We start from the raw sequence: 16,893 nt of genomic DNA, 5'->3' as shown, positions 1-16,893 counted from the left end.
AAGCTGTATAAGAATGTGTGAGTAAAGGACTGAGATGCAGGCTTTTTGTATGGCAAATAGCAAATGATTGGAATGCACGCAGAGAATTTGAAAGTATTTAAGGCATGGTATGATAAGCTGCTTGTATGACAGAGGAAACTCCCATGATGAGTCACTGACTCCATGGGAGTTTAGGGATAATAATCTATCTGTGTGCTTTCGAATGGTGTTCTTCACACTGTTTTTCCAAAGGACTATAATATCCAACTGTTAAAGAAACACATAACAGGCTGCCTCTTTTTCTTTATCCCACCTCCCTAGAAATATTATAGGTTTTGTTACTTTTTTGTATGTAGCTATGATATATATATATATATATATATATTGTTGAAATTAGGATTTACTCGGGATGTATACATTTATAAAAAAAAATAAATAAAATAAATTAATTTATAAAAATAAAATCAGCGAGCGCCCTTTCCAGTCATGTCCTTTTCTCGGCAAACTCTAACCTTGAAGAACAGCCACATCAAGTTGATTGGGAACGCACTACTAATTTATATATTTGCAAGGATGAATTTGAAAGAAGAATCATCGAATCAAAAGAAATAGTTCTGGACCCTTCACATTTAAACAATAATCTTAGCTACAATTTACCCGATTCCCATAGCGCAGTAATCCAGTACTGGCGCTCAAAAATTAGCTGTCGCACACATTCTACTCATGCCAACGGTAGCACGCGGTCACCTATTCAAATATGACTGTTATTATTCTGCTTTTTATTAAGCTGTAAAGTTCATTTTTTACCGTGTTATTTTATATGTTATGTTTTTATTTCTCACCTGAAGAAGTCGGAGCACCGATGAAACTAGTTGTGATGTATTAAAGGTTTTTGTTATACTTTCTCGGGTTCTAGTCAGTTACATTTATTTTTATAAATATATATATATATATATATATATATATATATATATTAGGGCTACCAAGTAATTTTATAAGTATTTTTTTATTTTTTAAAATTATATTTACTATAATTATTGTTATACATACATACATACATACATGCATATATATATATATATATATATATATTTTTTTTTTTTTAAGGATACCAAGTAATTTTATAAACTTTGTTTTTTTACTCCTTCTCCCAAGTAAGCAAAACAGTTAAGTTTGTGCCAGAACGTATTCAAGTCTAAAGGTAGTGCAACATCAGAGCAACTCGTTGTAAAGGTGGGTAAAGCTCTGATCACTATTCTTGGTATTTCCCATACTGCAAAAGACATCTCACTAAGAGATGTATACTATTATACATTATGGGTGGGGGGTCACTACCCAGACCGGTTTCGACCTAATAAATACTAAGAATAGTGATCAGAGCTTTACCCACCTTTACAACGAGTTGCCCTGGTGTTGCACTACCTTTAGAATACGTGTGTAGAGGCTTAAGTGCTGTGAGGACATCATGTTGGAGGCTTAATGGATATTTTTACAACACTTAAAAAGAATTAAAATAGACTTTAATGCTTCCTATATTTCGTCCTAGTCACTAGGACATCTACGGGGATTACAAAAAATTAATGTAACATATGCACAAACAACAAACAATACTAAGCCCAACCACGTGGGTGACACTAAAGTCCTATCTAGGTAGAGCGCCCTCTAAGGGCAGTAGTAGGTGGCCTGGAATGTAAGGTGGGAACTCTGGTGATGAGTGTTTCCCAAATCTTCGGAAGCTTAATGCACCCATATTTATTGAGATTTGGTTGGTTTTTGAGAGCTGCTGCTGCTTCTAAGAAAAGTCTCTCTTTCTTGAATTTGCTGTGGTGGAGCATGGTGGTTTTCTTCCATGATACTCTGTGGGTGGTGTCCAAAACATGGTCAGCCAAGCCTGAATGGCCATAGTTGTGTTTGAAGATGTAAGACTTGTGTTCCTCTAGACAGATGGATGCTGATCTGCCTGTCTGTCCAAAGTACGCCAGCTTACAGGAACAGGGTACTTTGTAAACTCCAGGCAGAGAGAGAGGAGGGAGCTGATCTTTCGTAGAACGGATAAGGGTAGTCAGTTTGCGGTGGGGCTTGTGTGCTGTGTGTAGATTGTATTGTTTTAGTATCTTGGCTATTTTTTCAGATGTGCCACGGATGTAGCACATCTGAAAAATGTGCTACATCCGTGCTACATTCGCTGATGAGTACCTTCGCTTATACTCACCAGCGAATATAAGCGTAAAATGAACATTATCCTCCGCGATCGCGCTACCTACATCCCGCTAGAACACGACCCCACAAAAACACAAGTTAAGAAACTTAAAATTTTACTCAAAAAAGTATCTTCCTGGCCCCCAGATGTCACGAAAAAACTTAAACCTTTCCGCTCCCGTCCCCCCCGAATATACGGTTTACCAAAAATCCACAAACCCAACTCCCCACTCAGGCCTATAGTAGATGCTACCAATGCACCTTGCTATAGACTATCTAAACAGCTGGCCAACTCTCTGATCCCCCTCACCGGAAGGTCCCCTTCCTATATAAAAAACTCGACCCACTTTAAAGCCCTCACAGAAAATTTAACCTTGAAGAAGACAGACATATTGGTAAGCTTTGATATCTCCTCTTTGTTTACCAATATTCCCTTAATTGACACCTTATCTCTCTTAGAAAAGGTTTTTCCCTCTGACATCTTAGTTCTCTTTTCCTTTGCCATTAACTCTGGATATTTCTCTTGGAACAACAAAATCTACAAGCAGATAGAAGGAACTGCCATGGGTTCCCCCCTCTCACCCCCCCCTTCCCAATTTCTATATGGAAGATTTCAAAAAACGAGCCATAGACTCAGCCCCACTCAAACCTTCTATCTGGCTAAGATATGTAGATGATGTGTTCTCTATTTGGCCTCATGGCCCAGACACGTTAGACTCCTTCCTCAGTCATCTCAATAGTCTACATCCAAGAATCCAGTTCACTATGGAAAAGGAAAAGAACAATTGTTTACCCTTCCTAGACACCTTAGTCACCTGCCTGCCTAATGATACACTTACCTTCACCGTATACAGAAAACCCACACACACAGGCAGATACATTCACAAACTCTCCCACCACCACCCCTCTCAACAATATGGCATTATTAAAACTCTTACCAAGAGAGCCCACAATCTTTGTTCCAGTGGAACCGCCCTCACTAATGAGCTTAACCACATACACAGCACTTTCCTCTCCAATGGCTACAGCGATCACAGTATCAAAAAAATAATCAACTCCTCCCCCATTCCCCTTCCTTCTCGTCAACAAGATTTTAAAAATGCCATCACCATACCCTACATCCGTGGCACATCTGAAAAAATAGCCAAGATACTAAAACAATACAATCTACACACAGCACACAAGCCCCACCGCAAACTGGCTACCCTTATCCGTTCTACGAAAGATCAGCTCCCTCCTCTCTCTCTGCCTGGAGTTTACAAAGTACCCTGTTCCTGTAAGCTGGCGTACTTTGGACAGACAGGCAGATCAGCATCCATCTGTCTAGAGGAACACAAGTCTTACATCTTCAAACACAACTATGGCCATTCAGGCTTGGCTGACCATGTTTTGGACACCACCCACAGAGTATCATGGAAGAAAACCACCATGCTCCACCACAGCAAATTCAAGAAAGAGAGACTTTTCTTAGAAGCAGCAGCAGCTCTCAAAAACCAACCAAATCTCAATAAATATGGGTGCATTAAGCTTCCGAAGATTTGGGAAACACTCATCACCAGAGTTCCCACCTTACATTCCAGGCCACCTACTACTGCCCTTAGAGGGCGCTCTACCTAGATAGGACTTTAGTGTCACCCACGTGGTTGGGCTTAGTATTGTTTGTTATTTGTGCATATGTTACATTAATTTTTTGTAATCCCCGTAGATGTCCTAGTGACTAGGACGAAATATAGGAAGCATTAAAGTCTATTTTAATTCTTTTTAAGTGTTGTAAAAATATCCATTAAGCCTCCAACATGACTACCTTTAGACTTGAACCACGTTCAGGCACAAACTTAACTGTTTTGTTTACTTGGGAGAAGGAGTAAAAAAACCAAGTTTATAAAATTACTTGGTATCCTTAATATATATTATCTCCAAGGTAAAAAACTTTTCATATATATATATATCAGCTAATGCCTTTTTATTCCTGTATACGGGAGTAGGCGAGGCCATTTAGCCCTATCTAACTTTTGGAGACTGAGTGGGCAGTTCAATCTCCACTGGTACCAATCAGAGATAGATGGCCCAAGGCTATCACTAATTAAGCAGTACACAGTGAAGAGAGACGGCTCCAATGTGCCGCCATCTCGTGGTCCCTAACCCTAACACAATATATTTAATGTCTGAAAATAATGTGGGTTCTATGGTCGATTTTCTTGAGTTTACGGGATGAAAAACCCGCTTGCCCGTGCCAGAGATCGACTAACTCGGGAACCGGTCGAAAAAAGACTTAGAAAAATTTCCTCTAGTCGCTGACTAGACTCGAAACCAAGTCTTCCTTCTTGTGGCCAAGTGCCGTGGTGTGCAAACGCCACATCCACTGAGCTACAGACCCTACACGCACACACACACACACATATATATATGTATGTGTGTGTGTATGTATGTATATGTATGCATGTAGAGGAATCAACTTAATCCAAAGCATATTATATATATATATATATATGTATGTAGAGGAATCAACTTAATCCAAAGCATAATAAAGGTAATGGTTCTTACAAGTGATGATATGCTTGTGTTGGTGCTAATAAAAACATATCCGACATTAAACTATATTTTAACAGAGGAGTATAAATTTATATTTCACTGAAATTGTGTTCAGCATTCTCTGGAACAAGGCTTCAAAAAAATAAAAAAATCTTCCTGCTGCAGATCTATTTAAAGGGAAGTGTATTGATTATACAAGACAGCCATTTACTTACATCTTCTTCTAAAACTGCCTGAAGCTCATCAGGACATTTTGCAGATAAAACTTCCTTGTCCATCATAGTCACTAATGAATCCTCATTAATGTTTTCTTGTGGGTCAAGCACCTATAAATTTAAACAGCAAAATATGACATTCTTAAAAACAAGTTGTTCATTTAGAATCTCTGAATATCTATACATGCAGTGATAAATCATTGTTTGATTTATATCATACTTAATCAAGACATTAAACTATGAAAAGAGTTTTATACATAATTCTGAATCTTAAGAATTTCAAGAAAAACATGAATTTAAATTGTAATTCTGTTTGTATACTTCCTAGTCTATTGAATGCACCAGTACAGAAGATGTATTATGATTACAGAAAGAAACAGTTATAAAAAATCTTATCAAATATGCAGGCTAATACATTCCATTATCATGATGGAAATCCATACATTAAAAAGATTTTTTTTTTTTCTTTTTAAAAAAGGTGGTACTGCTATGAAAGAAGATGAGTGATTACAGAGTAATTACTCATCTTCTTCATAATGCCATTGTATATTCTCAAGAGATATACAGGATACTATTTTGGATCTAGATTTTTGGATGGCAGTATCCAAAAATCTAGATACAAAATAGTTACTAATTTCCAACACAAGTTCTCTTCTAAATTACTTTTACTTGTCAGTCTCCAACATATGATCAGACTATATATTTCTGTCTTCTAAGATACTATAAGATGATATAAACTGGCTTTAATAGGTCAGAGATTTTTGAATGTTAGCCTACTAGTTTTGCCACTTGACTGGTGGCTTTGTCTGGGCAAGATAACTCTATACTAAACACCTTAAAGAACAAAATCAAGCTTAAATTACAACTAGTTCATAACCGAAGGATGAAAACTATCAAACTCATATGAACCGTTACATGAACACATGGAGCGTGTATGTTAGCAGTTGGTCAGTCATTATTTAGAGGTGCATCCTATAATTGGCTGCGAAGTTGAACTCTGATGTGATGAGCAATCTTATGAGTGATTTCCAAATGTCACCAAGGATCATCCCTTGGTTTCTGTGAACAGATCACTACTGCAGCTTCTTTTATTGAGAGGGGAGGTGTAGTCATCTTCATAGTATTTATATACCATTCAATACTGTGGTTTGTGTTCGAAAAATGGCAAGCTAAAACCAGAATTGTCTTCTCTGTTGTTAACATCTCTGATATGTTCCTTTTTTCTTATTTCTAATATCTTCTAGAAGTTTGTCCTATGTAATAAGACAAAGGATAAACTTCTAGAAGTTTAGAAATAAGAAAAAAGGAACATATTGTAGCCATTAACAAAAACAGAGAAGACAATTCTGGTTTAGCTTTCCATTTTTCCAATACAAACCACAATACTGAATGGGATAAAAGTACTATGCAGTACATAGAAGATGACTACACCTCCCACTCAATAAAATAAGCTGTAGTAGTGATCCGTTCAAGAAGTAGCCTAAACAGAAACCAAGAGATGATCCTTGGTGACATCTGGAAATCACTCATAAGATCGTTCAGCACATCAGAATTGAACTTTGCAGCCAATTATAGGACACACCTTCTAAACAATGACTGACCAACTGCTAACATACATGCTCCATGCGTTCATGTAATGGTTCATATGAATTTGATATTTTTCATCCTTCAGTTATGTATTAGTTGTAATTTAAGCTTGTTTTTGTTCTTTATAGAGTTTTGTATAGAGTTATCTTGCCCAGACAAAGCCACCAGTCAGGTGGAGGTGGTGAAACTAGTAGGCTAACATTCTGTATCAAAAATTCCAACCTATTAAACCCAGTTTATATCATCTTATAATATCTAGTGGTCGGGAAAAAAAAATTCCTGGTCCTTGGTCTTCCTTTACTCTTTTTTTTTTTTTTTGCTTCAAACATCTGTTCTGCTGACCACATCCTGTTTAACTTTTGCCAGCCCGATTGGATGAGTGGTTATCACATCCACTCTCCAACCAACAGGCTGCAGGTTTGAATCCTGTCAACGGTATGGATGTCTGTGATTATCATTAGGTGGTAGATGAATTCCATCACCTGATATATAAAACTACTGCCCAGCTTACTGAAAATCTGAAGTGACTTGGAAAAGTTCCATGTTTGATCTCTAGAGCACAGTTTGTGGATTATATAAAATAAATAAATAAAAATGCAAAAAAATATATAAAATAAATAAAAATAGGAAAAACCCCTTAGCCCATTCACAGTACTATAAGCTTACAACCTTTCATGAGTGGAGGTCATTACAAAAGAGTAGTGGAGTAATGAAGAAGATAATCAATGGTCAACTTCTTCATCACTAGGAGAAATGCCACCCAATCAATGAATAACAGTACAGATTTTGTCACTCAAGAATCAGTAGATCCTGCCTGCATCATCTACCTTTGGGCACATGCCATGGAAAAGTTTAGAGACACCTGTGCTGTTATGCTTGACATTTTTAATGCACTTGATAATCTAGCATGGAGGGCTTCTCATCAAATAACCATCTCATGGACTGCTTTCCACCCTTTGCAACTGATTCATAATTTTTTTGGTGAACCAATTTTGAAATGCATGCAAGGTGTTCCCGAAGATGTTACATCACACACTTTCTTTACTTCACATATATTATTATTGGCCTTCTACCAAGAAACCCCTCTTCTATGTTAGTGGCAACAGCATGAACTCCATAAAATACCCAAATTCATATTTATACTGGGATGTAAATGTACCTAAAACCAAAATGCATTTAAACTCAGTTTTATGTTTGTGAGGGGAAAACTGAAGCACCTGCAAGGAAATCAATCCTGGAGTCATCATCTGAGACTGATTAACTCAATCAATCAACAATAGCAAACCCAATAAAAATGCTACTATAGTTTTAAACATCCTTAATTCTTAATAAATAAAGAAATACAGTAGTACAGTAAATACTGCATTTCTTGTTTTAAGTCTTGTTTTATTCAGCTTTACAGCACTGATAATTGTTCTGCTAAGCAAGTTATTTTATTTTTGCAGCACGGTCTCTGATGGTAGACAATGCGGATTCCTTTAAGGTGTTGCTCCCTAATTACTTTCAAATTGTTTTATTATTTCAAGTTTATCATCAATACTTAAGGCTTTCCTTTTTTCATTCAGTACTTGGATTCCTATAACTAGTATTAAAGTATTAAACACAAGAAAAGAACACAACCCTGGGAGAAGAGCACAATACACACTTGTAGGATGTATTTTTTCACTTATCTCACCTCCCTGTGTGGCACCTGTTTGTGGTGGAGGGGACCTCCCAGTGATGGTATTGACCCTTTTCGTTGTTCCTTTTTTTCTTTACTTTTTTTTTTTCTATTCTTTGCTCTCCTTCTCCTGAAAGATAGTAAAAAAAGATAGTCTTTTTTTACTATCTTTTCTTCCAGACTATCATAAAATTCTATTTTGTTGCCTCTTAAAAAAATATTGAGGTGGCTTCCAATCAGATGTGAAAAAGATATAGTAAAGAAGGTACAGACCATTTCTTGATAAGAAAAAAGTTGCACATTCAAATTTAAAGCAAGTTATGGGGACTCTTAGGCATTTCAGAACAGCAGTGAGATCAAATAACTATGAGGCATGGGAGAATCCATAGATAAAGCTGCAATATGGGAAAATTTTAATATGTCCCAAATTATTTCTTCTGAAGTGTTCAACATCAATAAAACTGGTCTCTTCTGGAAAGAACAAACATTATGAAGATATGAATGAACATATACATATTATTCAGGAATAACAACAGGATTAGATGTGGTAAAACATTAAAATTGAGAATTGCATGATGAGACTAATTTGTGCCTATGGTCCCAGAGATGTTCAACTAAGAAAGAAGTGAAGGAATTTTTCTTAATCATTAGAGAAAGCAGCTTATTACAAAGAAAAAGTAAAAGATGGAGACTACATTAGAGATCAGAGCAGGAAATGAATGCCAGGTCTATAGCTATGAGTTTAGGAAAATGTGGAGAAAACAGCAAAGCTAATAATGATAGTAGGTATCTACTGGATTTCTGTTCAGACATGGACTAGTCATTATTAATACCATGATCCAATATAATGATGTGTAACATTTCACACTAGACACAAGAAAAGTCTAATTGACTGAGTTATTCTTCATAGTGAAATTTCCATGCTTTACTTTACATAAGAGTGTACATTTTAAAGGGAAAGTGATCATTATTTAGTTTAGAGCTGGATAAAATTGAATAAAATACTGAAAAGAAAAGTTTCAAAGGTGAACTATAGACTCAAATATACAAATGTTGCTCAACAAAATATGAAAGAATTTGAAAACAAGAATCAAACCTTAGAGACTCAGTAATAAACTCTGAAGAAAACAATAAATGATCCATCCAGCCAGGGAATCATCCAGTGAAATCATTTGCAAGGATAGAAAATCATAAATCCATAGTAGACTCAGGAAGTTAAAGAGGCAGACATGGAACAGAAGAACACATACTGAAATTATTCAAATTAAGTGGATATTGAATCCAACATTCTTTCAAAGACGAATAGAGAAACTATAAAGTTTCGGCAGATCCAAGCGTAAGCAAACCTTTCATGACAGGGCAACTCGTGGTCAAGGTGGAGTAAGCTCTGATCACTTTCCTTAGTATTTCCCATAATGTAATGCACATCTCCTTGCAGACATGCAGATGCTATACATTATTAGATGGGGGGGGGCACTACCCAGACTGGTTTCGACCTTTGTCGAGGTCTCATCACTGGATAGGTAGACCCAGATGTAGATACCCACATTGAAGTGATGTAAAAGTTATATTTTACCACATGAGTTGCCAACAAGTGTCAAATCACAAAAGGCACTAAGAATTATTGAAAATAAAGAGCCAAAAGGCTTCACTTGAGCGATGCAAAATTATTCAAATTAAGTGGATATTGAATCCATCATTCTTTTAAAGCCAAATAGAGAAACTATAAAGCTGTGGCAGATACAAGAGTAAGCAAGCCTTTCATGACAGGGGCAACTCATGGTAAACGTGGAGTAAACTCTGATCACTTTCCTTAGTATTTCCCATAATGTAAAGCACATCTCCTTGTGGATTGTGGACATGTAGATGCTATACATTATGGGATGGGAGGGGGGGGGGGGTCACTACCCAGACTGGTTTCGACCTTTGTTGAGGTCTCATCAGTGGATAGGTAGACCCAGATGTAAATACCCAGGTTGAAGTGATGCAGAAGTTATATTTTACCATACGAGTTGCCAACAAGTGTCAAATCACAAAAGGCACCAAGAATTACTGAAAATAAAGAGCCAAAAGGCTTCACTTCGGCGATGCAAAATTATTCAAATTAAGTGGATATTGAATCCAACGTTATTTCAATATGCTTATGCTTGGATCTCCCAAAACTTTATAGTTTCTCTATTTGGCACGAAACTCTTGTAGTTTCTCTATTCGGTTTGAAAGAATGTTGAATTCAATATCCACTTAATTTGAATAATTTTGCATTGCTGAAGTGAAACCTTTTGGCTCTTCATTTTCAGTAATTTTTGGGGCCTTTTGTGATATGACACCTATTGGTAACTTGTATGGTAAAATATAACTTCTGCATCACTTCAACCTGGGTCTACCTATCCACTGATGAGACCTCAAAAAAAGTCAAAAACGGTCTGGGTAGTGACCCCTCATAATGTATAGCATCATACATGTCCATAAGGAGATGTGCTTTACATTATGTGAAATACTAAGGAGAGTGATCAGAGCTTACTCCACCTTTACCACGAGTTGCCCCTGTCATGAAAGGTTTGCTTATACTTGGATCTGCCGAAACTTTATAGTTTCTCTATTTGGCTTTGAAATAATGTTGGATTCAATATCCACTTAATTTGAATAATTTTGCATCGCCGAAGTGAAGCCTTTTGGCTCTTTATTTTCAGTAACACATATTGAAAGTTTCTAGCAAGTAAATCATCATGCATCCTGAGAGAATACAGAAAAAAATGTAAGAAAGAGAAGCAGTGTGTAAAAGTAGATAAATAGAAGTTACAAGAAGACTTTGATAAGAATATAGAAGATAAATATCAGGAAAATGTTCTAGAGGGACTACTGTAAAAACTTTAGAAATGGAGGAAGGAATACAGTAAAAGGAATCAGAAATGATAAAAGTAACATGAAAATTGAAGATAAAGATATTCTAGTTGGCTAGAGTAATTACTTTGAAAGATTTCTAAATGCGATCAGGAGTGACTATTTCAACTTAAAGCCATCAGTAACCGGAAGCCCAGCTAGAGAGTAGATGATACTTGACCAGAAATACTCAAAATGGAAGCATCAAGTTCTACAAAGCTTTACTGTTACTACACTGCATAATCCATAAATTATGGTAAGAAGGTTCAAATTCCAGATGCAGAACTCTTATATGTTAAAAGTTTTTTTTTACTTAGTTATATTATAAATTAAAGATGCCAAGAAATTATAGTCTTGATTTCAACCATTATCCAAGTGTAAGCAAACAATACATCAGTTGCCTTAGTATCCCATAATGCAAAGCACATATCCTTACAGACATGTATAATGTTATGAATCTTGGGAAGGGTCACTACCCAGATTGGTTTTGACCTTTATTGAGGTCTCATCAGTGGGAGCCAGATCTAGAAGTAATACTAAGGTTGAAGCAATGCAGAAGTCATATTTCCATATACAAGAAGTCAAAAGGTGTCAGACCTTATTACTAAATGTATAACTGTATGACGAGTGGTGTGGAATTTGTGGATGTGTGGAGTGAGTTTGATGGGCGAAAGGATCTATATAAGATGGATGGCTTGCATTTGAATGGTTACGGTGTAAGAAGACTTGAGAAAGTGTTGCTGAATGTAGTGGATGTGCAAAATCAGGGAAACTAGATTTGTTAGGTGGGGTGGGTAGAGATACAGTCCTTATGGAGGCAGTTGAATGTAAGAATGAATATAATATGCCAGAGCAAATAAGGACAACAAATCAGAGTGGGATAGTTAATATAAGGCATCAAGGTAGGGTTGGGGCTAATGGGGGTCTTAAATTCATGTACACTAATACTAGGAGCATTAGGAACAAGAAGGAAGAGTTTTTGGCCATGGTTGGCACTTCCAGACCACAGGTTATAGGTATTAGTGAAACATGGCTGACTGTAGATGATATAACTAGTGGGATTGAATGTGATGGGTATAGTGTGTTCAGGAATGACAGAGAGAATAAAATGGGGGGAGGAGTATTGTTGATGATAGATGATGAGCTCCAGCCAAGGAGAATAGAAGTTGAATTGCAGGATAGAGAAAAGAGCACATTTGAGGCCATTTGGTGTGAGATTGTGGCTAGCAGAACTAAATATACAATTGGGTGCTGCTATAGACCAGGTGATGGAAAAGATGGTGGTGACAGTATGCACAAGCAAATAGAAGAAAGGAGTGGAAGGAGGGTGATTATTATGGGAGATTTCAACTATGGTCACATTGATTGGAGTGAAGAGAGGACACACGGGAGGAAGGAACTGGATTTTATGCGGTTATTAAGGGATAACTATCTGCGACAGCATGTAATGGAAAATACTAGGGGTCAGAAAGTGCTTGACCTAGTAATTACATCTGAGGATTTGGCTGTAACAAATATGACCACATTGCCACCAATCGGTGAGAGTGATCATAGGGTCTTAACTTGGGAGGTGGCTAAAGGTGTAGAATTTTCAATTAAGACAGGGTACATGTGGAATTATCGGGCGGGAAAGTATGACAAGCTTAGGAGTTTGATTGGTTCAGTGCCATGGCATGTACAACTGCAAGGACTAGAAGTTGATAGTGCATGGGAGGTAGTTAAGAAGTGCTTGCATGAAGCAATGGCTGACTGTATACCTAGAGTCCGAATAATAAATCAAGTAGGGGTTAAATGGATGAATAACACCATTAAACTTGAGTTGCAAAAAAAGAAACAACTATGGAGGGAATTTAAGGAGAAGGGTGACCGGCAGGCACATGAACAGTATAAAGCGCAGGCCAGAAGGGTGACGAGTGTGGTAAGAAAAGCAAAAAAGGATTACGAAAGAACATTGGCCGAGCAGGCTAAAGAGAACCCTAAACAGTTTTTTAGATATGTAGCAAGTAAAAGGAAAAATGTACATGGCAGATTGATTTTAAAGAATGCCGATGGTAGGGAGGTAACTGAATCAGTTTAGATAGTTGAGTTACTGAGTGAGCACTTTGCAAAAGTATATCATCCAGGTGGTGACATTGCAGAAACGAATAAACCAGTAGATTATACGGGAATTGTGGTTAATGAAGTGGAGGTGAGTAGTCAATTGCATAACCTCAATGTCAATACATCTGTGGGATTGGATGGTATACCAGCTCGTGTTGTACGAGAAGCAGCTAAAGAATTGTCAGTACCCTTGACCATTTTGTTTAATTTGAGTCTCGGGTCTGGGTTAGTCCCAAGCAGGTGGAAAGAGGGGGAAAATAGTTCCACTGCATAAAGGTGGTTCCAAGACTGCTGTTGTAAATTACCGACCGATTAGCATATCAGGAATCATTGTCAAGGTCTTAGAGAAATAGTCAAAAGGAAAATACAAGATTGGATTGAAGAAAATAGGATACTGTATCGGGGACAGCATGGTTTTGTGAAGGGTAGGTCATGCCTCAGTAACTTGCTCACGTATTATAACACAGTGACGGCTGAACTGGATAAGGGTAATGGGTTTACGGTGATTCTACTGGACCTTGCCAAGGCCTTTGACAGGATTCCACATGGAATTCTAATCAGTAAATTGCAGCATATGGGAATGGACATAGGGTTGGTGAGATGGATAGGAGGGTGGTTGACGGAGAGATATCAGAGAGTGGTTTACTCGGGAGTAGAGTCCACAAGACGGCCTGTGACTAGTGGTGTGCCACAAGGATCTGTTCTTGGACCACTGCTGTTTAATTTGTTCATAAATGATATAGGAAATGATCTGAGAGGAACAGTTCATTTGTTTGCAGATGATGCGAAGTTGGGTAGGGCAATAGTGAATGCAGATGACGTCAAAATTTTGCAGGATGATTTGGATAGATTGGAGGTCTGGGCTAAGGAGAATGGATGTCAGTTTAATGTGGCAAAATGTAAGGTTATGCATTTTGGGGTGAAACGATTGGCGGCAGTTTACTGCATTGGTGGAACCCTGCTCCAGGAAATTGATGAGGCACGAGATTTAGGAGTGTTGGTGGATAAGGAATTGAAATTTAGGGGACACATTGCAAAAGTGACCAAAACAGCTCATCAAATCACTTGGTTGCTGAAGAATACGTTGCCAAGCAGAGACAAGCAGGTTATTGTCCCTCTCTATCGAGCCTTGATAAGACCCCATCTAGACTACTGTGCTCAGATTTGGTCACCTAGGTTTCTTCTTGATGGGGAGGATGTGGAGAGGATCCAGAGGCGAGTGACCAAGATGATAGCAGGTCTGTGGAATGAACCGTATGAGAACAGGTTGAGGATTTGTGGGTTGCAAAAATTGGTTGATAGGCGGAGGAGGGGAGATATGATTGAGACATTCAAATTACTGAAGGGTTTCTATAAAATTAATTCAGAAGATATTTTTGAGAACAGGGCTGGTTGTGGGAGGACTAGGGGACATCCATGGAAACTGGGCAAAAGTGTGGTTAGTAAAGGTGTTAGAGCTGGGTTCTTTACTTTTAGAGTAGTGAATGAGTGGAATGCACTCCCTGAGTCTGTAGTGGATGCTGTGACAGTGAATGAGTTTAAGGCGAGGTATGATAGATACTGTATGCATGTCAGATAGTTGTGATGAATATGATTTGGGGCCTCCCTCGATGAGTCTAATGACTCCCTGGAGTTGCCCGTAATAATAGTAATAGTAATAGTAAATTATCTGGATTAGAGATAGGATATATCTACTTGGTACTATATACACTACTTGGATCATAACCCAGTAGTGGTAACTGCAAAATTAAAACTAAAATCATCAGGAGCAAGACAAGTCCAAAACATGATACCAGTATTCTTAAAGAAGCCAGTATAAAAGATAAATTTGCATCTGAAAACAATAAAAACGTGACTAATATACTTGGTAATACAAGTGTAACAAAGGAAACAGCTCAACAGAACTGGGATGCATTCAGAACAAACATCCAAGAAACATCAAAAATATATTACTTAAGATAAACAGAACTGAAAGGAACTAATGAATGACTAAGGAAATACCATATTTACTCAAATATAACTTGACCTTGCATATAACTTGCCCTTAATTTTATTTTACAAAAAAAAAGAAATTAAAAAGTTTTGCATATACCTCGCACACGAAAAAACGTTTAAACATGTTCCCGTTGGGGCGATAATAACTCGCTTGCCGCTGTAAACAACATGCCCTCCCCACAGCCACTACTGCAGATGCAAGAAACTTTTATTGTATCACAGAATAGGGTACAGAAACATTTGCAGTCTGTGTAATATATTTGTCAACAAATAGTGCAATTAGAGACAACTGAAATAAAAATGTCACTACCTAATGAATCACATGTCCCCTCCCACAGTAACTATGTTGTATACACTCAAGCAAAACTATATGTTGTAAATTGGACAAATGTTTGGACAGACATTTGTCCAAATTTTCAATTACAATAAGTATTTATTTGATTGCATTTGAAATTTTTGATGCCATATAATGAGTGTGTGCGAGTCTGCCACCGATGAGGAAGCAGCAAGCAAACAAACAGCAATAAAATTCAACAGAGGGGTTGAAACTTTGTCAGTTGAGCTCCCCATGCACACGGTACAGAAACAATAATAAGAAATCCTGTTGGAACAAATGAATGAGTGAAACACCACCCTGACGTAAAAGCATGAAAACTAAGAAATATATAGTGAATGTTGTTAGGCAGTTTCAGATATTTTGGAATTCGGTTGAAGAGAATCAGCATTTCAACTCAACAATTGTTGGCTTGCCTTTGTCATTGCATCGAGCGATTTTTTGTTAATACCACACCTATCATATGCATGTCTTCATAGCTGCTCTATCTCCACTGGCCTACCATTGCTGTCCATTTCACACTTGGCTTTCACTTCTCATTAGCCATTTGTGAATTACTGGTAATTTTTATTTGAAATATGGAGAAACGTTCAAGTTACAGTGCTGGTTTTAAACTAAAAGTTATGATAAACTCAAGGATCTTATGATTCTGAAATGATAAAAGGACAAGCAAGAATAAACTGTGTGTTTTAAGTTAATAACAGAAGCACTGTCACTAAAGATTCATATATATCGCATGATGAAGGTGAACAGCCGATTGCATAAATAACTTTTATAATTAAAATTTAAATGCATTCATTTTATAGATAATGTGAGCAATTATCAATTATAATGAATATCGAGGATTTAATTATAAACATTAATTTAATAGGTATTATTTCTGGGAAAATGCCCATGTTACTCTAACTATTATTTTAATGGCTAATAGAGCCAACTTTCGTTTAGCAGTGTCCCATTTTTTTTACAATGTCATTGGCTCTTTACTCAAATCTTGGGGAATTACTGAAGTGTTATAAAACTAATATATGAAGAATAATATTGGAGAAAAATTCGGACATATCTTTTTTGGATGTTGTTTTTTGTCTCCTTATCCTGGTGATATGCATTCCTCTGCTGTTAAGCTGTTAAAGGAGTTTTGAGAAAGTGAGGGTAAAGTAATGTGGGGGAATCAGTTGACAAAACCTGGGTTTTTTATATGTATAATAATAATATTATTATTATTAAGGATGGGTAGAGAGTGTTTGGAAGTGGGAGAAGGATCTGAAGACAGAAATTATTTTTTGGGGAAGAGGAGGGATTGATGGGAAAAAGTCAGGGGTGGGAGTAACGGGGTATGAGCCTTGTCTCACACCCCGTTACTCACACCCCTGATTTTTTCCCATCAGTCTCTCCTCTTCCCCAAAAAATAATCC

The 16,893-nt window shown here is 37.2% G+C and overlaps 1 protein-coding gene across 1 annotated transcript in view; it reads right to left on the bottom strand.

Annotated features, from left to right (window-relative positions):
- Positions 1 to 16,893, bottom strand: part of LOC150105080 (3'(2'),5'-bisphosphate nucleotidase 1) — a 144,218-nt gene that overhangs the window by 70,812 nt on the left and 56,513 nt on the right. Inside the window, exon 3 of the mRNA XM_090395484.1 lies at positions 4,926 to 5,036. Coding sequence (XP_090251610.1) covers positions 4,926 to 5,036 — 111 coding nt within the window. The remainder of the gene's footprint in view (positions 1 to 4,925; positions 5,037 to 16,893) is intronic.

Source organism: Typopeltis vanoorti, chromosome 7 (genome assembly GCF_054136105.1).
Source record: "Typopeltis vanoorti isolate ZY-2024b chromosome 7, IOZ_Tvanoo_1.0, whole genome shotgun sequence".
Classification (NCBI taxonomy): Eukaryota; Metazoa; Arthropoda; class Arachnida; order Uropygi; family Thelyphonidae; genus Typopeltis; species Typopeltis vanoorti.
This window is presented reverse-complemented; position numbering and strand designations above follow the sequence as displayed.